At 46.5% G+C, this 27,156-nt stretch overlaps 1 protein-coding gene across 1 annotated transcript in view; it reads left to right on the top strand.

The window, feature by feature from the left end:
* Positions 1-230: 230 nt before the first annotated feature.
* Positions 231-27,156, top strand: part of LOC140720160 (zinc-binding protein A33-like) — a 489,530-nt gene continuing 462,604 nt past the window's right edge. The window contains exons 1-2 of the mRNA XM_073035044.1: positions 231-338; positions 2,051-2,073. Coding sequence (XP_072891145.1) covers positions 231-338; positions 2,051-2,073 — 131 coding nt within the window. The remainder of the gene's footprint in view (positions 339-2,050; positions 2,074-27,156) is intronic.

Raw genomic sequence — 27,156 nt, 5'->3', positions numbered from 1 at the left:
CTCAGAAGTAGTATGGACCCCAATGGACCGAATGGTCACTTTTATGTCATAAGGAAATACAACACAGCAATGCAGTAAACTAATCTTCACCTTTCATTTGACAGAAACAGTCACACAGTGTTCAGACCAACATCACATCCCAGTTTGCTGAACTGCGCCAGATTATCACTGAGAAAGAGCAGAGTTTACTCAGGGATCTCAGGGAAGAAGAGAAGAGGATTCTCAACCCAATGGAGAAAAATCTTCTTAAGATTCAAGAGAATATAAGGATTATTCAGGAGGAAATCACTAAGTTAAAGGAACAGATGGATCAAAAAGACAATGTGATGTTTCTCAAGGTGAGGGATTACATTTCAATTTATTTCTGTGAAATTGAACTAAATGAACAGTGGTATATTTGAAATAAACACAGCACAGCGGCCAATTCTACCAAATCAATTGCCGCTGCTGGTGTCCTCACACAGAGTGTTCTCCTTGCATGACGAACCTCCAATCACTCCGCTAATGACATTCTAAATATCGGAGATAGATATTTGATCCTTTATCAGCAACATACAATATTTAAGCGATGAAATTTCAGCATAATTAATCGTAAATTAAACTGCAATTAATCTGTCAACAAAAGATATGGCATCTGCCAGTCCCAGGCTCAAAATAGCCCAGAGCAAAGTACAAATACGTAACTTATTCCCTTCACTTTTACCATGTCCCCACTCACGTGACTGGTTATCGTAATAAACACATAACACAGAATACAATGCAGATAGAAAACAGACGTGTTGCTCCTACACACAGCATTTACAAATGGCAGTAAACTGTTTCTCACCAGACAATTGATGCAACTATCCAGGATTGCTGTTGTCCCAAAACTGGACTTCCACAACTTCTGTACATCCCAGGACAGAATGTAATCTTTTCTGAAATGATTTACTCTGATCATAACACAGAGCTGCTGATTGTGTCCTTAATTACCGCATTAAATATCCTCTAAAACTCCCATTAACACCCAGTTCCAGTCACAGGCTGTGAGTGTGTCTGGTGCGGTGGGTGTGAGGGTCTCTCTGTCCATCAGTGAGAACAAAGAATGTGACCCACACATCAGACTTATCCTCCATATCCGGTTTCGATCAGATTACAGAAACTTTCACTGTCTCTACTTTTTTGGATAAGTTTTACATGGGATTGTGTCCCATTCTCCGTCATGAGCAGGCCATTCGGTCCATCTTCTATCAATTTCCCCTCTGCACAATCCTCCTACCACCTACTCACCGCACCTAGCAACACTGCCCCGAACACCCTGGTCCCTCACGTGTTTATCCAGCCTCCCCATTACATTCAATCTCTGCTGTTCCACTTTAACCACTTCTGTGGCACTGAGTTTCACATTCTCTTAACTAAATTTTTTGTGGGATTTATTAAAAACCTCCTGGCATTTTATCTTTGACTGAAGGTTTCCCCATAAATAGAAACATAGAAACAAAGAAAACCTACAGCACAATACAGTCTCTTTGGCCCACAGTTCTGTGCCAAACATCTACTTACTTTAGAAATTACCTCGAGTTACCCATAGCTCTCTATTTTTCTAAGCTCCATGTACCTGTGTAGGAGTCTTGTGAAAGACCCTATCGTATCCACCTCCACCTTCGTTGCCGGCAGCTCATTCCACCCATTCCAAAACACTTACCCGACATCTCCTCCGTACTACTTCCAAGCACCTGTGTCCTCTCGAGTTCGCCATAATGAGGTACTTTTTCCACCTTCACGCAATCAAATCCATCACTAATCTTAAATTGTTCCATTTTATCATTCTGACGTCTAATCCAGATGGTAATGCACAGCCTGTCCTGTCTTTCCTGTCAGTTCCATCCTCACAGTAATGGTCTAACTTTCAGCAACTTTCCCTGTAATTTTCCCCATGGTTCTGTATTGCTGGTGTGTGTTTGTGACTGTGGGAGTGGGAACTTTCAACACCTTGTAATGATTTGGATGAAATTCAGGATGTGGATATTAAGTCCAAGTCTAATCAGATTTGTGCTTTTATTTATTTCAGGAGGAAGCTCATCGAAACAGGAGGTAGGACATGCTCTTTACTGAAACCCTGTATGGATTTGTAAAGTACTTCAAAATTCCAGTTTATCACCAGCAGTTTAATATTTACAGAATTAGTGACGATGTCCAGGAATTGTCAGTGACAGATGAGGCCCTACCAGTTGAAAAATTCGATCGCTTCTATTTGTTGAACACAGTGCTGAGAGAAACACTTGATGCCATTAACCGAGGTAAAACTTACAAAGATTCATTTTTCCTTGTTCATGAAACACCATTAATTTATAAGCTGAAGCAAGGATTGGCTGTGATAATGGACTGAAGGGGAACTGAAGTGTATTTCACATCAACCCCACCCACTGGGAGGCATCACAGTCACATGGTCAGCTGGAGATGTCAGGCCCCTGGACACAGCAGCACAGGGTCACAATACAACCAATACACGGGACTGGCAGATGAACCACTGTGTCCTGATTCCAGACACACTGCACTAACACACCAGGACATGAATTTGAATCCTACCACAGGAGCTGGGAATTTAATACTGACTTGATGATATTGTAGGGAATAAAAGCGGTTATCAGTGTGGTGACCGGGATTGTCAGGAAAATACACAAGTCCTTCATGTGCCCTGTGAGTGCAGACTCTGACTGACACAGGTCTTCCCCCTTCCGGATCAGCATCTCTCACTGTTGTTAGAGGCAGAAGAGGGGAGTGGTCGTGATAGGGGACTCAATTGTCAGGAGACAGACAGGAGAATGTATGGACGTGAATTGGACACCCGAATGGTATGTTGCCTCCTAGGTGCCAGGGTCAGATATGTCTCCGATCATGTCTGCAGCATTTAGAGAGGGAGGGTGAAGAGTCAGCCATCTTGTTGCATTTTGGGACCAATTACATAGGAAGTAAAAACAAAGAGGTCCTGAAAAGAATCTGGCTAGCTTGGTAGAAAGCTCAGAAGCAGCACCCCCAGGGTTGTAATTTCTGGATTGCTGCCTGTGCCACGTGCTGGTGAGGGTAGAAACAGGATAATTTGACAGATAAACATGGCTGAGAAGATGGTTCTGGGGACAGGGATTCAGGTTCTTGGATCATTGGGATCTGTTCTGGTGGAGGAATGACCTGCTCAAAAGGGATGGGTCGCACCTGGACCCGAGGGAGAACAATATTCTCACAGAGAGGTTTGATAGAGCTGTCGGGGAGGGTCTGAACTAATTTGGTGGGGTTTAGAACTGGAGTGAAGAGATAGGACTGATGGTAAAAAATGCAAAGATAGCCTGCAGTCAGACTGTCAGATAGGGCGGACAGATGAGAGGACAAAATTGCAGCCAGCAGGGTGAGTATCAGTGCATTAGTGATGCAGAATTAAAAAGGGTAACAGATACAGTACACAAAGTGTTATATCTCAATGCATGGAGTATGAGAAATAAGGTGGATGATCTTGTTGCACGATTACCGATTGTCAGGTATGATGTTGTGGCCATCACGGAAACGTGGTTGAAAGATGGTTGTAGTTGGGAGCTGAATGTTCAAGGTTACACAATGTATCAGAGGAAGGAAGGAAGGAAGGCTGATGGGGTGGTGTGGCTCTGCTGGTAAATCAGCAGCAAGATGTGACATAGGATTGGAAGATGTTGAATCCTTGTGGGTTGAGGTAAGGAAAAGTAAAAATGACACTGACAGCAGTCATATACAGGCCTTCCAACAGTCAGTGGGATGAGGCCCACAGATTACAACTGGAAATAGAAAAGGCTGATGAAAAGGATAATGTTATGATAATCATGGGAGATTTCAACATGCAGGGCAATTGGGAAAATCAGTTTGGTAAAGGAACTCAAGAGAGTGAGTTTGTTGAATGCAATGTGATGACTTTCTAGAGCAGTTTGTCATTGAACCTACTCGGGGAACAGCTCTACTGCATTGGGTGTTATGTATTGAACCAGAGGTGAGTAGTTAAAAGAAACCTTAGGAAGCAGTGCTCACAACATGACTGAGTTCAACTTGAAATTTGATAAGGAGAAAGTAAAGTCTTGACGTTGTAGTATTTCAGAGGAGTAAAATAAATTACAGTGGTCTGAGAGAGGAGTTGACCAAAGCAAATTGGAAGGAGATGCTGGCAGGGATGAGAGCAGAGCAGAAATGGTGTCAGTTTCTGGGGAAATGAGGAAGGTGAAGGATAGATGTATTCCAAAAATAAATAAATACTCAAATTGCAAAATATAAACCGTAGCTGATAAGGGAAGACAAGTTAATGTAAAGGCAAAAGAGAGGTTATACAACTAAACAAAAATTAGTAGGAAGACAGAGGATTGGGCAGCTTTTAAATATCTACAGAGAGGAACTAAAAGGATGATTGGGTGGGAAAAAATAAACAATAAATTGATTTGAATTGAATTGACTTTATTACTTACATCCTTACATGAGGAGTAAAAATCGTTAAGTTATGTCTCCACCTAAATGTGCAATGTGCAATTTATCGTAATTTATAATGAATAATATGTACAACAGGCTAGTTCATATAACATAGAAATATTGTTGTTTCCACACAAGTCAATCAGTCTGATGGCCTGGTTGAAGAAGCTGTCCCGGAGCTTGTTGCTCCTGGCTTTTATGCTGCAGTACCGTATCCTGGATGGTAGCAACTGGTACAGTTTGTGGTTGGGGTGACTCTGGTCTACAAAGATCCTTCAGGCCCTTTTTACACACCTGTCTTTGTAAAACAAGTTAGCAAACAATATCAAATTGTTTTTCAAGTATTGTAAAAAAATAAAACAGAGATGAGAGTGGATATAGGACGCTAGAAAATGAGGCCGGATATATATAATAACGCGGGATAAAGAGATGGCAGATAAACCAAATATTTTGCATCAGTCTTCACTGCGGAAGACACTGGTACTGTGCCAAATGTTGAAGGGTGTGAGGGAAGAGAAGTGAGTGCAGTTACTGTTACAAGGGAGAAGGTGCTCAAAAAGCTGAAAGACCTAAAGGTACATAAGTCACCCGGACCAGATGAACTGCACCCTAGTGTTCTGAAAGAGGTTGTGGTAGACATTTTGGAGGCATTTCAAATGATCTTTCGAAAATCATTGGACCCTGGAATGGTGCCAGAGGACTGGAAAATGGCAAATGTCACTTAACTTTTTAAGTCAGGAGGAAGGCAGCAGAAAGGAAATTATAGACAGTTAGCCTCACCTCTGTGGTTGGGAAGAAATTGTTAAGTATGAGGTTATGGAATACTTGGTGACACTGGACAAGATAGGACAAGTCAGCATGGCTTGGTTAAGGGAATATCCTGCCTGACAAATCTGTTGGGATTCTTTGAGGAGATTACAAGTAGGATAGATAAAGGGGATGCAATGGATGTTTCCCATGGTGGTGGAGTTTAGGACAAGAGGGCACAGCCTCAAGATAGAGGGGGGTCTATTTAAAACAGATGCGAAGAAATATGAGCCAACGGCTGGTGAATTTGTGGAACTTGTTGTGTGTATTTAAGGCAGAGCTTGATAGGTTCTAGATTGGACACAGCATAAAAGGTTACGGGGAGAAGACCAGGTAGTGGGGCTGAGGAGGGAAAAAAAGGATCAGCCATGATTGAATGGCGGAGCAGACTCGATGGGCAAATGGCCTAATTCTGCTCCTATGTCTTATGGTTATCAGACCACTACATTGAAGCATTGTGAGAATGAGCTCGGACACACCAACAAGCATTGACATGGGTCAAGATTTCATCTTGGGAGAAGCACACACAGCATAACCGGCCTGGCAAAGCTCCCTCACCAACATACACAGGAAGGATTGGCAGATTGTAGTCAGAGCCTCAGCAATGTACATTGTTATTTCCCTCAGTAACCTGGAAACCAGTCTCTTCAGAGACAGTCATTTATTCAAATAAACAACTCAAACACGTGTGACACATTGTCAACACACACCAGACATGTGATGACACACTGTACATACAAATTCTTCAATGTGCACACTCTCCTTCAATGCGTATACACACCACACGGAAATTTACCACAATCAACACACACACACACACACACACACACACACACACACACACACACACACACACACACACACACACACACACACACACACACACACACACACACACACACACACACACGATATACTATCAGAGTGCGACACACGTCCACAGAAACAGGCACAAATTCCAATTTCTGATTGAAATCTGCCGTCCTTACCCGGTCTGTCTGTTCTGTGGCACTGAGCTGCCCTCTGACGTGACGTCACATCAACACTTCACAGACAGACTCCGGGGTGAGATTCCTCAGGAGGATGATCTGGGAGGGTTTGACGGGCGTTGAACGCACGGCCCACTTCATCAATCTGCAAGACTAAGATGTCTTCTTGAGCATGGCCCATTTGTGTGTGTTTGCCCCCCCCCCCATCCCTCTAACCATTTCCCATCTGTGTACCTGCCCAAATTTATTTTAAAATATTTTATTTTTACCTGTTTCTACAGGTCTGAGGGCAAATTCCATTTACCAACCTCCCTCTCTATGAGAATGTAACCCGATAGACCACTCAGAAAAATTTCCCATCTCACTTTCAATCTGAGGCCTCTGGTTCTGTACTCCCATTTCTTGGAAAAAGAAACATTATTTAAGCTCCTTATGAATTATTTACCTTGATAAGGGGTCATACCTGAACATCCGACAGTACAGCTGAATAGCCCAAGCTTATCCACTCTCTGCTTTTAACCCAAGCCCACAGTCCTGGTAACATCCTCCTGAAGCCTCCTGTCCAGTGTAATGACATCCTCCCCATATTCGGGAACCGGAAATGCAGACAATGCTCCAAGTGTGGTCTATCATCGACATCAAAGGCCTTGCTGAATTTCATGTGGACAGTGTGGAATAGGCTGATGAATACAGGACTGAAGGTGTTTTTTAGATTGGGACAAGAAGGGCGGCGTGGGAGCTAAATTCTGAAGGAAGACAGTTTTTAAAAAAAACTTTGCGTACAAGAACGGCGAGACTGCGCAGGACAGCGCGGGGAGTTTAAAAAGATGACCACCCTATACAGCGGGCAGCGGAGTGGGTGGCAGCAGAGTGTAGGGCTTTGGCTCAACGGGCTTAGGCGGTAACGGGAAGAGGCGAGAGCGAGGCACAGACTCTTTTTCTCCCCTTGGCAAATCGGCCCGGACGGACGGGGGAACAGCAGGGCACATTAGCTAACGGTTTAAAAAGTTTGTGTGTTTGGTGAAGTAAGTGGGTGAGTAGACCTATCTTTCTTTGTTTCATTCCTGTAGAATTAGGTAGCATGTCTGCAGGGTTAGTGCTTTGTTCAGGGCGTCAGATGTGGGAATCCTGGGAGACCTCCAGCCTCCCTGATAGCCACATCTGCACCAGGTGAACCGAGATTCAGCTCCTCGGAGACCGTGTTAGGGATCTGGAGCTGCAGCTTGATGACCTACTGCTTATTAGAGAAAATGAAGAGGTGATAGACAGGAGCTACAGGGAGGTAGTCATCCCTAGGCTACAGGGGTCAGAAAACTGTGTGACTGTCAGGAGAGGGAAGGGAAATGCCCGGATAGTGGAGAGCACCCCTGTGACTGCCCCCCTCAGCAACAAGTATATCGTTTCGGATGCTGTTGAGGGTGATGACCTGACAGGGGACGGCCACGGTGACTGGGTCTCTGGCATTGAGCCTGGCGCTGTTGTGCAGGAGGGAAGGAGGGAGAAGAGGAATGCGGTAGTCATAGGGGATTCCACAGTCAGGTGAACAAACAGGAGATTCTGTGAGCCTGGTAGAGATACCCGCATGGTGTGTTGCCTCCCAGGTGCCAGGGTACGGGATGTCTCGAATCGGGTCCAGAATATTCTGAAGGGAGAGGGCGAGCAGCCAGCTGTCTTGGTACATGTTGGTACCAATGACATAGAGAGGAAATGGGAAGAGGTCCTGAAGAGAGATTTCCGGGAGTTAGGAATGAAGCTGAGAAGCAGGACATGCAGGGTAGTAATCTCAGGATTGCTACCTGTGCCACGTGCTAGCGAGGGCAAGAATAGTAGGATCAGGCAGATGAATGCGTGGCTGAGAGACTGGTGCAGGGGGCAGGGCTTCAGATTCTTGGATCATTGGTATCTCTTCAGGGGGAAGTATTACCTGTTCAAAAAGGACGGGTTACACCTGAACCATAGCGGGAATGTTTAATAGAGCTGTTAGGGAGGGTTTAAACTAATTTGGCAGGGGGATGGTCAACCGGAATGATAGAGTGGAGGAGGGGGAAAACAGAAATAAATCTAAGATACTGAGCAGTAAAGATGTCAGGAAGGACAGGCAGGTGATGGGGCAAATTTGCAGCCACTGGGATGAGTTGCAGTGCAATCAAAACAAAAAGTATCAAATACTGGACTTAAGGTGTTATACTTAAATACACACAGCATAAGGAATAAGGTGGATGATCTTGTCGTACAGCTACAGATTGGCAGGTATAATTTTGTGGCCATCACTGAGACGTGGCTAAAGGATGCATGTCTCTGAGAGCTGAACGTCCAAGGATACACGGTGTATCGGAAGGATAGGCAGGTAGGCAGAGGGGGTGGCATGGCTTTATAGGTAAGAAATGATATTAAATCATTAGAAAGTGGTGACATAGGATCGGAAGAATCTTTATGGGTTGAGCTAAGAAATCGCAGGGGTAAAAGGACCCTGATGGCAGTTATCTACAGGCCTCCTAACAGCTGCAGTGAGGTGGACTACAAATTACAACAGGAAATAGAAAAGGCTTGTCATAAGGGCAGTGTTATGATAATTGTGGGGATTTTAACATGCGAGTGGATTGGGAAAATCAGGTCGACACTGGATCTCAAGACAGAGAATTTGTAGAATGTCTACGAGATGGCTTTTCAGAACAGCTTGTTGTTGAGCCCACTAGGGGATCAGAGGTACTGGATTGGATATTGTGTAATGAACCAGAGGTGATTAGAGAGATTGAGGTGAAGGAACCGTTAGGAGGCAGTGATCGTAACATGATTGAGTTCACTGTGAAATTTGAGAAAGAGAAGCCGAAATCCGATGTGTCAGTATTGCAGTGGAGTAAAGGAAATTACAGTGGCACGAGAGAGGAACTGGCCAAATTTGACTGGAAAGGGACACTAGCGGGAGGACGGCAGAGCAGCAGTGGCTGGAGTTTATGCGCAAAGTGACGAATGTGCATGACAGATATATTCCAAAAAAGAAGAAATTTTCGAATGGAAACACGATCCGACCGTGGCTAACAAGAGAAGTGAAAGCCAAAGTAAAAGCAAAGGAGAGGGCATTCAAGGAAATAAAAATTAGTGGGAAGACAGAGGATTGGGAAGTTTTTAAAAGCTTACCAAAGGAAACTAAGAAGGCCATTAAGAGGGAAAAGATGAACTATAAAATGAAGCTGGCAAATAATATCAAAGAAGATACTAAAAGCTTTTTCAAGTATATAAAGAGTAAAAAAACAGGTGAGAGTGGATATTGGACCGATAGAAATGATGCTGGAGAAATTGTAATGGGAGATAAGGAGATGGCTGAGGAACTGAACGAGTATTTGCATCAGTCCTCACTGAGGAAGATATCAGCAGTATTGCAGACACTCAAGGGTGTCAGGGAAGAGAAGTGTGCGCAGTAACAATTACGACAGAGAAAGTACTCAGGAAGCTGAATAGTCTAAGGGTAGATAAATCTCCAGGACCAGATGGAAAGCACCCATGTGTTTTGAAGGAAGTAGCTGTGGAGATCGCAGAGGCATTAGCAATGATTGTTCAAAAGTCAATAGACCCTGGCATGGTTCCGGAGAAGTGGAAGATTGTAAATGCCACTCTGGTATTTAAGAAAGGGGCAAGGAAGCAAAACATGAATTATAGACCTGTTAGCTTGACATCGGTGGTTGGGAAGTTTCTGGAGTCAATTGTCAAGGATGAGGTTACGGAGTACCTGGAGGCATATGACAAGATAGGCCAAACTCAGCATGGTTTCCTTAAAGGAAAATCCTGCCTGACAAACCCATTGAAATTTTTTGAGGTAATTACAAGTAGGCTAGACAAGGGAGATGCAGTGGATGTTGTGTATTTGGATTTTCAGAAGGCCTTTGACAAAGTGCCACACATGAGGCTGCTAAACAAGATAAGAGCCCATGGAATTACGGGAAAGTTACATATGTCAATAGAGCGTTGGCTGATTGGCAGGAAACAGAGAGTGGGAATAAAGAATCCCATTCTGGTTGTCTGCCAGTTACCAGTGGTGTTCCACAGTGGTCCGTGTTGGGGCCGCTTCTTTTTACATTGTATATCAACGATTTGGATTATGGAATAGATAGCTTTGTGGCTAAGTTTGCTGATGATACAAAGATAGGTGGAGGGGCCAGTAGTGCTGAGGAAACAGAGAGTCTGCAGAGAGACTTGGATAGATTGGAAGAATGGTCAAAGAAGTGGCAAATGAAATACAATGTTGAAAAGTGTATGGTCATGCACGTTGGTAGAAGAAATAAACAGGCAGACTATTATTTAAATGGGGAGAGAATTCAAAGTTCTGAGATGCAACGGGACTTGGGAGTGCTCGTGCAGGATACCCTTAAGGCTAACCTCCAGGTTGAGTCGGTGGTGAAGAAGGCGAATGCAATGTTGGCATTCATTTCTAGAGGAATAGAGTATAGGAGCAGGGATGTGATGTTGAGGCTCTATAAGGAACTGGTAAGACCTCACTTGGAATACTGTGTGCAGTTTTGGGCTCCTTATTTAAGAAAGGATGTTCGGACATTGGAGAGGGTTCAGAGAAGATTCACTAGAATGATTCCGGGAATGCGAGGGTTAACATATGAGGAACATTTGACCGCTCTTGGATTGTACTCCTTGGAGGTTAGAAGAATGAGTGGGAACCTCACAGAAACATGTCGAATGTTTAAAAGCATGGACAGAGTGGATGTGGCAAAGTTGTTTCCCATGGTGGGGGAGTTTAGTACAAGAGAGCATGACTTAAGGATTGAAGGACACCCATTCAGAAGGGAGATGCGAAGAAATTTTTTTAGCCAGAGGGTGGTGAATCTGTGAATTTCTTGCGGCAGTGGAAGCCAAGTCTTTGGGTGTATTTAAGGCAGAGATTGATAGGTATGTGAGTAGCCAGGGCATCAAAGGTCATGGTGAGATGGTGGGGGAGTGGGACTAAATGGGAGAATGGATCAGCTCATGATCAAATGGCGGAGCAGATTCGAAGGGCCGAATGGCCGGCTTCTGCTGCTTTGTCTTATGGTCTTATTTGAATGCACCAATATACGGAATAAGGATCTTGTAGCACAGGTAGAGTTTGACAGGTACAAACTTAGGCAGGTATGACTTTGGTCGAAGGAATAAAGACATAGACAATTCTGTAAACAGGGTGGAAACTCAAAAATCAGAGGTGCAAAGGGACATGGGTGTCCTTGTGCAGGATTCCCTGAAGGTTAACTTGCAGTTTGTGTCAGTGGTAAGATTGGCAAACTCAATGTTTGCTTTCATTTCGAGAGGATTAGAATACAAGAGCAAGGATGTAATGCTGAGGTTTTATAAGGCATTGGTGAGACCACACTTGGAGTATGTGAGCAGTTTTGGGTCCCTTCTATCGGAAAACATGTGCTGGTATTGGAGATTCACATGAATAATTCCGGGAATGAAAGAGTTAACATATGAGGAGTGTTTGATGGTTCTGGGCCTGTACTCACGCGAGTTTAGAAGAATGGCTGATTTATTATCCCTCTCAACCCTATTCTCTTGCCTCCTTCCCATAACTTTTGAGACTCTGACTAATCAAGAAGTTTACTTATTAACTTCTGCTTTAAAAATCAAACATGAGATAATCTGCAGATGCTGGTAATCCAAGCTACACAGGTCCTGATGAAGGGTCTCGCCAGATCTCTCTGACACCTGTCTGGAGAGAGTTGATGTTGGGAGGATGTGGGTGGGTCGAGAACGGTAAGCACAACCTCCGACTATAGGGATGTCCATTTAGGACAGAGATGAGGAGGAATTCCTTTATCCACAGGATAGTGAATCTGCCACAGGCAGCTGTGGAGGCCAAATAATTGAGTATATTTAAAGCAGAGTAACACACACAAATTGTTGGGGGAACAGCAGGCCGGGAAGTTCCTATGGAAAAGAGTAAACAGTCCACGGTTCAGACTGAAACACTTTATCAGGACCTGTGTTGATTAAGGGTTCCTGCACATTCATCCCCTGTCCTAATGAGGGGCTACGGGGGATGGGGTTGTGGGAAAGGGGACAAAGTCATCCTCATCTGCCATCTTTGCCCCCTCCAGCTTCTCATTACGTCTACACACACAGTTCACCCACGGGCTTTCCACCCCTCCCCCTCCTGGTTCAATCTGCCTTTCATCTCTCCCCTACTGGTTCCCATTATCACCTCCTTTACTGTCACAAACCATCACACTGCCCCACTTCACACTCGCAAATGAATGTGAACATTGTATGAAGGGTCTGTTCCTGTGCTGTACTGCTCTATGTTCTCTGTTACCAGTTTCGAAGAATGAGAGGAGATCTCATGGAAACACAAAATTCTTTCAGGGGTCAACAGGCAGGAGTGAGGGAGGATGTTTCCCCTGTCCAGCGGAAAACCCTTGTGGAGACATCTGCTTTTGTCGAATCAAAGGTTCGTGTCGGCAACCCGACCGCGCCTGAGGCCCGAGTCTTCCCCCCCCCCCCCCCGATCCCCGGGGCCGCGCTGTCCGAGTCTGCCCACGATCCCCGTGGCCGCGCTGTCCAGTCTCCCCCCCGATTCCCGGGGCCGCGCTGTCCGAGTCTCCCCCCCCGATCCCTGGGGCCGCGCTGTCCGAGTCTCCCCCCCGATCCCTGGGGCCGCGCTATCCGAGTCTCCCCCCGATCCCCGGGGCCGCGCTGTCCGAGTCTCCCCCCGATCCCCGCGGCCGCGCTGCCCGAGTCTCCCCCCGATCCCCGCGGCCGCGCTGTCTGAGTCTCCCCCCGATCCCCGGGGCCCCGCTGTCCGAGTCTCCCCCCGATCCCCGGGGCTGCGCTGTCCGAGACTGCCCACGATCCCCGGGGCTCCGCTGTCCGAGTCTCCCCCCCGATCCCCGTGGCCGCGCTGTCCAGTCTCCCCCCCGATCCCCGTGGCCGCGCTGCCTGAGTCTCCCCCCGATCCCCGGGGCCGCGCTGTCCGAGTCTCCCCCCGATCCCCGGGGCCGCGCTGTCCGAGTCTCCCCCCGATCCCCGCGGCCGCTCTGCCCGAGTCTCCCCCCGATCCCCGGGGCCGCGCTGTCTGAGTCTCCCCCCGATCCCCGGGGCCCCGCTGTCCGAGTCTCCCCCCGATCCCCGGGGCTGCGCTGTCCGAGACTGCCCACGATCCCCGGGGCTCCGCTGTCCGAGTCTCCCCCCCGATCCCCGTGGCCGCGCTGTCCAGTCTCCCCCCCGATCCCCGTGGCCGCGCTGCCTGAGTCTCCCCCCGATCCCCGGGGCCGCGCTGTCCGAGTCTGCCCACGATCCCCGTGGCCGCGCTGCCTGAGTCTCCCCCTGATCCCCGGGGCCGCGCTGTCCAGTCTCCCCCCGATCCCCGGGGCCGCGCTGCCTGAGTCTCCCCCCGATCCCCGGGGACTCTCTAATTCTCTGCTTCTCCCCCCAGTCTCTGTCACCCTGGATGTGGAAACGGCGCATCCGTGTCTCGAGGTGTCTGAGGATCGGAAGAGTGTGAGATGGACCCAGACCCAGAAGAATCTCCCTGACACCGGGAAGAGATTCACACACTGGGTTTGTGTGCTAGGATCGGAGGGATTCACATCGGGGAGACATTACTGGGAGGTGGAGGTGACGGGAAACCGGGACTGGTGGCTGGGAGTCGCCGCAGAGTCTGTGGAGAGGAAGGGATGGTTCAGTCTGAGACCGGAGACCGGATTTTGGATCATCGGGCGACGTGGTGACGTGTTATATCGGGATTATGACGTGTTCTGTGGTCTCCCCTCCCCCGAGTCCCGTCTCCCTGCCGGTCCCATCCCCGGGAGGGTGGGAGTTTATCTCAGTTACGAGTCCGGGACAGTTTCATTTTACAACACGAAGACCAAGTCCCATCTCCACACCTTCACTGGGAATAAATTCACGGGGAAACTTCATCCTTTCTTCCGGGCTGGGGATGCAAACCAGTGGCTGAGAATCTGCTCCGGTTCCGCTCCGGGTCTGTAAACGGGTCGGGTCCCGGGACCGGCGTCAGGAGTAAAGTCCCTGGAAATATTAATGAGTGGAGAGTGCAGCTAAATACGTGGCTAAGGAGATGGTGCAGGAGGGAGGGCTTCATGTTTCTGGACAATTGGGCTTTGTTCCCGGGAAGGTGGGGCCTGTTCCGACGGGACTATTTGCCCCTGAACTGGAGGGGGACTAACATCCTTGCGGGTAGATTTGCCAGTGCTGCTCGGGGGTGTTAAAAAGATTTGCAGAGGGAGGGGAACCAGAGTGTTAGAGCAGATAGTGAGGTGGAGGAGGATAAAGGTCATGCGAGGACTGCATGTATAGACAGAAATCAAAGGTTTGTACATTAGGTTGTAAATTTATTTTCAGAACTTTAGAAATTGTGGAAATCAAAGATTTCTAAAAAGATTTTGATGAAGAACATGACCAGAACATATGTGAAAAAGTGGCTACTTCAGTTTTACACCTATCGCAATAATTGTCTATGTTAGGAAATATTTTGGATAGTCTCTCCTTAGTTAAATAGTAAAAGTGAACAATTTTAAATTGAATTAAACACTGATTGGCACATATCAAAGAAGAATTGACTATCTTCATTAACAAAGGTCATATTAAGTTCTCTCTCCCAATCTTGTTTAATTTTTAGTGATTAAGGGGATCAGTATTTTTGCATTTATTTATTTTTATTTTCATTTATTTTGTGATGGTCGATTGATGACTTTTGAAGAGTTAATTAGCAAATATTCTCTCTCTCATACACACTTTCTGCAATATCTTCAGGTTAGATATTTTTTACAAAAATACTTTTCTAAGTTTACATATATTAATCTGATTTGTTGGATACTGTTTTGAATAAGAATCCTTTAGTAAGAGGTTTATACATGATAGAAATATTCGTTGTTTCAGATGTGATAGAGGGGGAGGAGTGGCATTACTAGTCAGGGAAAATATCACAGCTGTGCGTAGACAGGACAGCCCGGAGGGCTTGTCTACAGAGGCCATATGGGTGGAGCTGAGGAACGGGAAAGGTGTGACCACACTAATAGGGGTGTATTATAGACCGCTCAATAGTCAGAGAGAATTGGAGGAGCAAACCTGTATAAATATAGTAGACCGATGTAAGAAACAGGAAGTTGTAATAGTAGGGGATTTTAACTTCCCTCATATTGACTGGGACTCCGAAACTGTAAAAGGGCTAGATGGCTTGGAGTTTGTGAAATGTTTTCAGGAAAGTTTTCTAAATCAATATATAGAGGTACCTACGAGAGAGGATGCAATACTTGATCTCCTATTAGGAAACCAGACAGTCAGGTGACAGAAGTATGTGTAGGCGAACATTTTGGGTCCAGTGACCATAATATCATTAGTTTCACATTAATTATGGATAAGGATGGGTCTGGTCCTCGAGTTGAGGTTCTAAATTGGAGAAGGGCCAATTTTGTGGAAATGAAAATGGATCTAGGAAGAGTGGATTGGGATAAGTTTTTTTTTCTGGCAAGGATGTGTTTAGTAAGTGGAATGCCTCCAAATGTGAAATTTTGAGAGTGCAGTTTGCATCTTCCTGCCAGAATTAAAGGCAAAGTTAACAGGCATAGGGAACATTGGTTTTCAGGGGATACTGGTGATCTCGTTAAGAAAAAGAGAGAGGTGTATAGCAGGTAGAGGCAACAAAAAGCAAATGAGTATAGAAAACATAAGAAAATACTAAAGAAGGAAATCAGGAAGGAAAAAAAGAAGACATGAGGTGGCTTTGGCAGATAATGTGAAGGTAAACCCGAAGGGTTTCTCCAAGTATATTAAGAGTAAAAGGATAGTAAGGGACAAAATTGGTCCCCTAGAAGATCAGAGTGGTCGTCTATGTGTGGAGCCTTACGAGATGGGGGAGATCTTAAACAGTTTTTTTGTATCAGTATTTACTCAGGAAACTGGCATAGTGTAAATGGAAGGAAGGGAAACAAGCAGTAGTGTCATGGAAGATTTGTAGATTAAAGAGGAGGAGGTGCTTGCTGCCTTAAAGTGCATAAAGGTAGATAAATCCCCCGGGCCTGACTTGATATTTCCTCGGACCTTGAGAGAGACTAGAGTAGAAATTGCAGGGGCCCTGACAGAAATATTTAAAATGTGCTCAGCCACGGATGCAGTGCCGGAGGATTGGAGGGTAGTTCATGTTATTCCGTTGTTTAAAAAAGGCTCCAATAGTAAACCAGGTAATTACAGGCCAGTGGTCCTGACATCAGTAGTAGGTCAGTTATTGGAAGGTGTTCTGAGAGATCGGATTTACAAGTATTTGGACAGCCAAGGGCTGATTAAGGATAGTCAGTATGGCTTTGTGCATGGTAGATCATGTTTAATGAATGTTGTAGAGTTTTTCGAGGAGGTTACCAACAAAGTAGGTGAAGGAAAAGCTGTAGATGTTGTCTACGTGAACGTTAGTAAGGCCTTTGACAAGGTCCCACATGGGAGGTTAGTTCAGAAAGTTCAGACATGAGGTATCCATGGAGAGGTTGGAGAGATTGAAAGAGTGCAGAGATTTACTAGGATGCTGCCAGGTCTTCAGGAGTTGAGTTGCAGAGAAAGATTGAACAGGTTAGGACTTTATTCCTTGAAACATAGAAGGATGAGGGGAGATTTGATAGAGGTTTACAAAATTATGGGGGATATAGACAGTAAATGCGAGTAGGTTCTTTCCATTTAGATTAGGAACGATAAATATGAGAGGACATGGTTTTAGGGTGAAAGGGGAAAGCTTTAGGGGGAACATTAGGAGGAACTTCACTCAGAGAGTGGTGGGAGTGTGGAATGAGCTGCCATCTGACGTGGTAAATGCGGGCTCACTCTTAAGATTTAAGAATAAATTGGATAGATACATGGATGGGAGAGGTCTGGAGGGTTACGGAGTGGGTGCAGGTCAATGGGACGAGCGGAATAAAGTTTCCGCACAGACTAGAAGCGCCAAATGGCCTGTTTTCTGTGCTGTAGTGTTCTATGGTTCTATGGAGTGAAATAAACACGAGATGAGAATTGTCGATCGATTAATTTTAACTCGTTCACCGCATCCGTCAACCGAACAGAAACACCGGGGATTCAGCAGCAGCTGCGGGGGTTAATGGGACAATGAGACAGGTTAAATGGGACAAGTGGGGGCGGTGCTGACCGGAAAAGACAGTGAAGATTGTTCATTAAGTTCATCTGCCATTTCTTTGTCCCCCATTACTACTTCACCAGCATCATTTTCCAGTGGTCCAGTATCAACTCTCATCTCCCTTTCACTCTCCATCTAACTGAAAACTAAACTTTTAGTATCCTGATTTATATTATTGGCCAGTTTGCCCTCATATTTCGTCTTTACCATTCTTATGGCTTTTTCCGTTGCCTTTTGTTGGATTTTAAGAGCATCCCAATAATCCAACATCCCACTCACCTTTGCTACCCTATATGTCATTTCCTTAGGTTTAACACAATTATTACATGCCTTTTCCAGCTCAATCTGTGAATTTATTTAAAGTCAGTCCCATAATTTAATAGTTTTTATCTGAAAACTATCTACCCTAGCAAAGATTGTACTGAAGACTGCATTTGATTTTTCTTCAGCCTTGTACGCTTCACATTGAAATAGTATATGTTTCGACAGTTTCACAATGACAAAATGTACACGACACAGAATGAAGTTTTCCAATTAGTTACAAGGCATAATTAAGCATAGTGTGGACATTTCTATGTCATGTCAATATCATTCCTTCCCTTGTTTTAAGCCCTTCTTCTATAAACCCAACAGGTTTATGTAGTCTGGAAAGGTGTCTGTCCTTATGTTCATTATCCTACATCTTGCCATAAGCCCCCAATTCTTAACACTACCAACCCTTTAGCTTCTAATTTGCTAAGTGGAAGGTCTATATCCACAGCTTAACATTTAACAGCTTTTGGTGCTAAACAGTCAACCCCATCATTTCCCTCAACAGTGTGATGTGCAGGGCCCATAATGTGCAGACATATAAATCAAACTTTATATATGAAATACCGTTTGACAAGTTTCCAACAGTCAATCTGACCTACTGCCAGAATGACCTGTTTAAGACTCATCAAAACTGAAATGTATTCTGAGCAAATTATAAGGACCGATTTCCTCCACCCACTGTAAGCCTAAACTGTTGGCAAAGAATTCGGCTTCCTTTGCTGATAAACGGCTATAAGTCATTTCTTTATTATTACCTGCAATTCAGGCACACAAAAACAGCCACACCAACATCCCCAGTTAACTTATCTTTTGATTCATCTGTAAAAATGGTTACTGTATGATAATAACTTTCATTAATATACTGATGAACCAACAGACTCTCAGGCAGAACCGAATCGGATCGTGTAACATAAAATCAACTGAAATCATTGGAAAAAACAAGGTGGGGTTACAGAGAAAGCTACAGTGGGACATATTGTATCATCAAATACACCCATATTCCCAGCGTGGTAAGAACCCAGCCACCCAAAACAAAAAACACTCTTCATGTGATGTCCCCAACCGTCATCCAGCACACCTTTAACAGGATGATCATTTCCTTGCCCCCGCAAATTAATCCAGTATGTTGACATCAACTTGAACCTCTGTTACTTTGAGGGCAATTCTCCCATTGCAATCAGTTTATCCAAAACAGGAGACAACATTACCACACCAGAACACAATCTTAAAGTCTGCAATTGTATCACATACAAACTTTTTTAATTTGAAGATGAAGCTGATCCATAAGCCACACAGACATAATCAAGAACAGATCAAATTAAACAAATATAATTGGTCAACAAAGATTTTCATGTTGCACCCAAGAATACACACATAGATGTCTGAGGAGATTTAAAGCTCCTTTACATTTATCAATTATTTTACTGATAGGTGCTTCCATGTCAGCTTATTATCCATCCACATACTGAGAAATCTTACCACTGACACTTCCACAAGATATTAATCATATAATTTAAAATCAAGTGCAAGTTTATTAATGTTATTTGTAAACCACGTAATGTGTTTTAACGACTGAAAGCTTAAAATCCTCATCAATCTGCCCACTGTTTGACCTATTAATTGTAAATTGCAATTAATACCTCGAATTTATAAAGCTATGTCATCTGTATATTGTGATTTAGAGAAAATCTCAGAGAAAATATCGTTAACCATAATATTAAATAATGAAGGGCTACAAATACTGCCCTGTGGGATCCCATTCTCTATCTCATAGAAACACAAACATAACATGCCGACCGGTACTTGGACAGTCCATCCAAAAAAAACTCAGAAAAATTATACAATGTCCCCCTCACTCCTAATTTAATCAAAAGTCCTTTTTCCATATCATCTTCATAACCTAAAACTGAAGCTAATGTCATTTCACCCTTCCAAAATCCACTCTAATAAAACACTTTATCACCACTCTTTCCAAAATATAACTCAAGCGCTTCATTCCATACATTCCATAAGATTGCATAACTGAGACATTCACGATATCGGCCCTTAACTCGAAGGATCAAATGGGGATCTGCCAAGTTTTAGAATAGGCACTACTATTTCCATTTTCCATGAGGAAAGTAGATGCCCGACTCAAACATTTAATATTTTCACAGAAGAGAATTATATACAATTACAATTTCAAATATCACTCTTTCCTGGGGACACCTGACCTGCATTATTAATAGGCTTCTTAAATTCATACAAAGAAATCTCTCCATCAGTGATACTATCATTGCTACAGCTGACTTCCAGCACATCATTCCAGCACTGAAAAACATATCCCTTCATTGTTTAACTTCTTCACTTAAATTATCCTGATTATGAATCTCAGCAAATGACCCAGCCAGTAACACAACCTTCCCTGTTTCAGTAACAACCATTTTGCCCTCATTAATCAACTCTGGAATATTATGATCCCCACAAATCCCCCCCATTTTCTAAATCATGTTCTTAACAATTCCAAGTTTGATATCCCTTCCAATATTATCTCCATATAAACTCCAGTAAATCACCTCCTTCCTCACCACGGCCTTTGCCCTTTTATTGTTAATAATGTCACTCGGAGACTGATGCACCATCACATAAAAACTCACATTTCTCCCAATTTGCTTCCTGTCCCGTTATAAATCCAAATCCAAACTCATAAAGACAGGAAGGCTGACTGACGTTTACATAAACTAATCACCCTCCGAGTTCCCTTTTGAGCGACATGCACCACAGCCAATGAAAGCAGGGGTCAGTGTTAGGTCTGAGCTACGATAGGCTGGAAGAAATCGGCCCATGATCAGCCCCTCCTCTTCCGCTCCATCGCCATGGCGGAGGACAGCGATTCGCTTCTGTCGGTGTCGCCGGCCTCGGCGCCCACAAGGACGGGTGTGATTCCCCTTCGCGCCTCGGTGGGTCTGTTTCGGTGACGTCTGTGGTGGCTGACGAAACATGCTTTGACAGAGAGCGAGCGAGGACCATGACTACAACTCCCAGAAGGCCTCACTGATGACGTTGTGGTGGTGTTGACGGGTAAGGTATCAAAGCAAAATGGAGGAAAATGTAATGCATTACGTTTTCTGTACTGTGTCGTGCCTTCAATAAAAAATTAAATTAAAAGAGAGATTCCAGCGAGAAATAGATAGAACATAGAACCATACAGCACGGTACAGGCCCTTCGGCCCACAATGTTGTGCCGACCCTTAAACTCTGCCTCCCTAAGGTTAAATTCCTCCATATACCTGTCTAACAGTCTCTTAAACTTCACTAGTGTATCTGCCTCCACCACTGACTCGGGCAGTGCATTCCACGCACCAACCACTCTCTGAGTATAAAATCTTACTCTAATATCCCCCTTGAACTTCCCTCCCCTTACCTTAAAGCCATGTCCTCTGGTATTGAGCAGTGGTGCCCTGGGGAAGAGGCGCTGGCTGTCCACTCTATCTGTTCCCCTTAATATCAACTATACCTCTATCATTTCTCCACTCATCATCCTCCTCTCCAGAGAGTAAAGCCCTAGCTCCCTTAATCTCTGATCATAATCCACACACTCTAAACCAGGCAGCATTCTGGTGAATCTACTCTGTACCCTTTCCAATGCTTCCACATCCTTCTTATAGTGAGGTGACCAGAACTGGACAGAGTACTCCCAAGTGTGGTCCAACAAGAGTTTCATAGAGCTGCATCATTACATCGCGACTCTTAAACTCTGTCCCTCGACTTATGAAAGATAACACCCCATAAGCTTTCTTAACTACTCTGTCTACCTGTGAGGCAACTTTCAGGGATCTGTGGACATGAGCCCCAGATCCCTCTGCTCCTCCACACTTCCAAGTATCCTGCCATTTACTTTGTACTCTGCCTTGGAGTTTGTCCTTCCAAAGTGTACCACCTCACCCTTCTCCAGGTTGAACTCTATTTGCCACTTTTCAGCCCACTCCTGCATCCTATCAATGTCTCTCTGCAATCTTTGATAATCCTCTGCAATATCCACAACACCACCAACCTTTGTGTCTTCTGCAAACTTGCCAACCCATCCTTCTACCCCCACATCCAGGTTGTTAATAAAAATCACGAAAAGTAGGTGTCCCAGAACTGATCCTCGTGGGACACCACTAGTCACAACCCTCCAATCTGAATGTACTCCCTCCAGCACAACTCTCTGCTTTCTGCAGGCAAGCCAATTCTGAATCCACCTGGTCAAACATCCCTGGATCCCATGCCTTCTGTCTTTCTGAATAAGCCTACCGTGTGGAACCTTATCAAATGCATTACTAAAATCCATGTAGATTACATCCACTGCACAACCCTCATCTATCTGCCTGGTCACCTCCTAAAAGATCAGGCTTGATAGACACGATCTGCCCTTCAGAAAGCCATGCTGACTGTCACTGATTAGACCATGATTCTCTAAATGCCAATAGATCCTATCTTTGTGAATCTTTTCCAACAGCTTTCCCACCACAGATGTAAGGCTCAATGGTCTATAATTATCCAGACTATCCCTACTACCCTTTTTGAACAAGTTGACAACATTCGCCTCCCTCCAATCCTCCGGTACCATTTTCCTGGACAATGAGGACATAATGATCCTAGCCAGAGGCTCAGCAATCTATTTCCTCACCTCGGATGCAGAACTGGGAAGTGGCAGATGGAGTTCAACACAGATGAAGAGGTTCATTTCTGCAGGTCAAATTTGAACACAGAATATAATATTAATGGTAAGACTCTTGGCAGTGTGGAGGGTCAGAGAGATCTTGGGGTCCATGTCCATACGACATTCAAAGCTGCTGTGGGGGTTGGCAGTGTTGTTAGGAAGGCGTCTGGTGTGATGGCCTTCATCAACCGTGGGATTGAGTTCAAGAGCTGTGAGGTGATGTTGAAGCTATATTTCTACTAACCTGTACATAAGTAATTGTAATAAGATAATGAGAGGCTTTGACCATGTGGATAACCAGAGGCATTTTCCCAGGCTTGAAGTGACTAACACGAGGGGACGTAGTTTTAAGCTGCTTGGAAGTCGGTACTGAGGGAATGTCAGGGTAAGTTTCTTACACAGAGAGTGGTGGGTGCATGGAATGCACTGCCTGCAGCGATGGTGGAGGTGGATACAATAGGATATTTCAAGAGACTCTTAGATAGGTTCATGGAGCTTAGAAACATAGAGGGATATACGATCAGGAAATCCTAGGCAGTCTCTAGAGTAGGTTACATGGTCGGTACAACATTGTGGGCTGAAGAGCCTGTAATGTGCTGTAGATTTCTGTGTTCTGTGTCAAAGACAGGCAGAGGGATTAGTTTAAAAGGACAGGAGGACAGCATGGAAAGGTTGGGCCGAAGGGCCTGTGTTAGTGCCGTAAGGGAGGGGTTCTGTCCCTACCATCGACTCTATTCCCCTCAACAGATGCTGCCTGACTTGACAACGTTCTTGAAAAGTTGCATTCAGTTCCGCTTAGCATTCTGTACAAAGGATGTTTTGTGCTGGAAGAGTGCAGAGGAGATTCATCATGATTGAGGGGGCTTCTGTTCATAAGTCCATAAGGCATAGGAACAGAATTAGGCCATTCAGCCCATTGAGTCAGCCACCTTTCCATCATGGCTGATCCCAGATCGCACTCAATTCCAGATATCTGACCTCCCGCCATATCCTTTGATGCCCTGACTGATCAGGAAACGATCAACTTCCGCCTTGAATATACCCACACACTCGGCCTCCACCGCAGTCTGTGGCAGAGCATTCCACAGATCCAATACACCTTGGCTAATAAAAAAATAAGCTACTTACCTCTGTTTGTAAAGGTGGCCCCTCGACTTTGTGGCTGTGCCCCACCACAGGAAATACCTTCTCCACATCCACCTTATCCAGTCCTTTCAACATTCGGTAGGTTTCAATGAGATGTCCCCGCATTTTTCTGAGTTCCAGTGAGCACAGGGTCAAAGCTGCCAAGTGCTCCTCATATTTTAACCCCTTCATTCCCAAAATCATCTTTCTGAACCTCCTCTGGACTCTCTCCAATGACAACACATCCTGTCTGAGATGTGGGGCCCAACACTGTTGACAATACTCCAAGTGTGGCCTGACTCGTGTCTTATAAAGCCTCAGCATTATCTCGTTGCTGTTATATTCATGGGGTGATATTGGACTGTGTTGATCTACAGGGCAGCGGGGCCCCGGGGATCGGGGGGAGACTCGGGCAGCGGGGCCCCGGGGATCGGGGGTGGGAGACTCGGGCAGTGCTGGGGATCGGGGGAGACTCGGGCAGCAGGGCCCCGGGGATCGGGGAAAGGCCGCTGGGCCTCAGGCGCGGTCGGGTGGCCGACACGAACCTTTCCCGTGGTTTGACTCGATGAAAGTGGATGGACATCTAATATCTCCCCAAGGGTTTTACGCTGGACCGAGAGCAGAAAGACCCCTGGCCCTTGACTCCTCAGACAGGGGCTCTCATGGCCCGCCTCAAAGGGCCTAATTGGGCAGACGAGCTTCCCTGGGTCCTGCTTGGAATCCGCACGGCGCCCAGAGAAGATCTGCACACCCCGTCGGTTGAGTTGGTCGTCCCAGGGGAGTTCATACCGGCCCCAAGGGGGCAAGAGGAAGAACCCGCAGCAGTCCTGAGCAGTCTTGAGGGGAGAGAGGAGGTTTTCTCGGTGGACCGACTCAAACCGGCCCATGTGGATGTGGCGCAGCTGGTCGAGATTCCGGCATCGTGGTGCAGAGGCAGACCTCCCAAACAGAGTCCGGCCCAGACTGTGGACATTGGGGGGGGGGGGGGGTGTATTGCCGGTTCTGGGGGGTGGGGTATGTGGCGACCCACTTCCCAGCGCAATCGAACCAGCAAAGTGGTGCGTTGAGCCCGGTCCCAAAAAGGGCGCCAAGCCTGCTGGGGAAAAGCGTGGGACGGGTAGTGAATACGTGACCCCTACAGCATCCGCGCGCGGGACGGGACTGTGAATACGCGCCCCCTACAGCATCCGCGCGCGGGACGGGACTGTGAATACGCGCCCCTACAGCATCCGCGCGTGGGACGGGACTGTGAATACGCGCCCCCTACAGCATCCGCGCGCGGGACGGGACTGTGAATACGCGCCCCCTACAGCATCCGCGCGCGGGACGGGACTGTGAATACGCGCCCCCTACAGCATCCGCGCGCGGGACGGGACTGTGAATACGCGCCCCCTACAGCATCCGCGCGCGGGACGGGACTGTGAATACGCGCCCCCTACAGCATCCGCGCGTGGGACGGGACTGTGAATACGCGCCCCCTACAGCATCCGCGCGTGGGACGGGACTGTGAATACGCGCCCCCTACAGCATCCGCGCGCGGGACGGGACTGTGAATACGCGCCCCCTACAGCATCCGCGCGCGGGACGGGACTGTGAATACGCGCCCCCTACAGCATCCGCGCGTGGGACAGGACTGTGAATACGCGCCCCCTACAGCATCCGCGCGCGGGACGGGACTGTGAATACGCGCCCCCTACAGCATCCGCGCGCGGGAAGGGACTGTGAATACGCGCCCCCTACAGCATCCGCGCGCGGGACGGGACTGTGAATACGCGCCCCCTACAGCATCCGCGCGCGGGACGGGACTGTGAATACGCGCCCCCTACAGCATCCGCGCGTGGGACGGGACTGTGAATACGCGCCCCCTACAGCATCCGCGCGCGGGACGGGACTGTGAATACGCGCCCCCTACAGCATCCGCGCGTGGGACGGGACTGTGAATACGCGCCCCCTACAGCATCCGCGCGTGGGACGGGACTGTGAATACGCGCCCCCTACAGCATCCGCGCGCGGGACGGGACTGTGAATACGCGCCCCCTACAGCATCCGCGCGCGGGACGGGACTGTGAATACTCGCCCCCTACAGCATCCGCGCGCGGGACGGGACTGTGAATACGCGTCCCCTACAGCATCCGCGCGTGGGACGGGACTGTGAATACGCGCCCCCTACAGCATTCCCGCGTGGGACGGGACTGTGAATACGCGCCCCCTACAGCATCCGCGCGTGGGACGGGACTGTGAATACGCGCCCCCTACAGCATCCGCGCGTGGGACGGGACTGTGAATACGCGCCCCCTACAGCATCCGCGCGCGGGACGGGACTGTGAATACGCGCCCCCTACAGCATTCCCGCGTGGGACGGGACTGTGAATACGCGCCCCCTACAGCATCCGCGCGCAGGATGGGACTGCGAATACGCGCCCCCTACAGCATCCGCGCGTGGGATGGGACTGTGAATACGCGCCCCCTACAGCATCCGCGCGTGGGATGGGACTGTGAATACGCGCCCCCTACAGCATCCGCGCGGGACGGGACTGTGAATACGCGCCCCCTACAGCATCCGCGCGCGGGACGGGACTGTGAATACGCGTCCCCTACAGCATCCGCGCGTGGGACGGGACGGGACGGGCAGGGCGGGATCAGGAAGGCTTTAAAGCGAGGCCGCGGTTTGAATAAACCTCTTTTGCAACTGCAGCTTATCGACTCCGATTCGTTTATTGCAGCGCTGCGTGTAGCCACACCACTACCGTCTCTCCTTTGTTAAATAGTAACAGTGAACAATCTTAAATTGAATTAAACACTGATTGGCACATATCAAAGCAGAATTGACCATCTTCATTAACAAAGGTCATATTAAGTTCTCTCTCCCAATGTTGTTTAATTTTTAGTGATTAAGGGGATCTGTTTTTTGCATTTATTTATTTTTATTTTCATTTACTTTGTGATGGTCGATTGATGACTTTTGAAGAGTTAATTAGCAAATATTCTCTCTCATACACATTTACTGCAATATCTTCATGTTAGACTTTTTTACAAAAATAATTATCTAAGTTTCCATATATGCAAGAATCTGATTTGTTGGATACTGTTTGAATATGAATCCTTTAGTAAGAGGTTCCATTGGTAGAATTTATAATTTATTTTTAATACCGTACATTAATACAAAAAGATAACCTCTGACCTAAGGTTTATACATGATAGAAATATTTGTTGTTTCAGACGTGATAGAGGGGGGGGGGAATGAAAGGGGGAGGAGTGGCATTACTAGTCAGGGAAAATATCACAGCTGTGTGTTGACAGGACAGCCCGGAGGGCTTGTCTGCAGAGGTCATATGCGTGTAGCTGAGGAACGGGAATGGTGTGACCACACTAATAGGGGTGTATTATAGACCGCCCAATAGCCAGAGAGAATTGGAGGAGCAAACCTGTATAAAGATAGAAGACCGATGTAAGAAACAGGAAGTTGTAATAGTAGGGGATTTTACCTTTCCTCATATTGACTGGGACTCCCAAACTGTAAAAAGACTAGATGGCTTGGAGTTTGTGAAATGTTTTCAGGAAAGTTTTCTAAATCAATATATAGAGGTACCTACGAGAGAGGATGCAATACTTGATCTCCTATTAGGAAACCAGACAGGTCGGGTGACAGAAGTATGTGTAGGCGAACA

Source organism: Hemitrygon akajei, unplaced genomic scaffold (assembly GCF_048418815.1).
Source record: "Hemitrygon akajei unplaced genomic scaffold, sHemAka1.3 Scf000037, whole genome shotgun sequence".
Lineage (NCBI taxonomy): Eukaryota > Metazoa > Chordata > Chondrichthyes > Myliobatiformes > Dasyatidae > Hemitrygon > Hemitrygon akajei.
The sequence above is the reverse complement of the archived record's forward strand: the minus strand, read 5'-3'. Positions and strand labels throughout refer to the sequence as shown.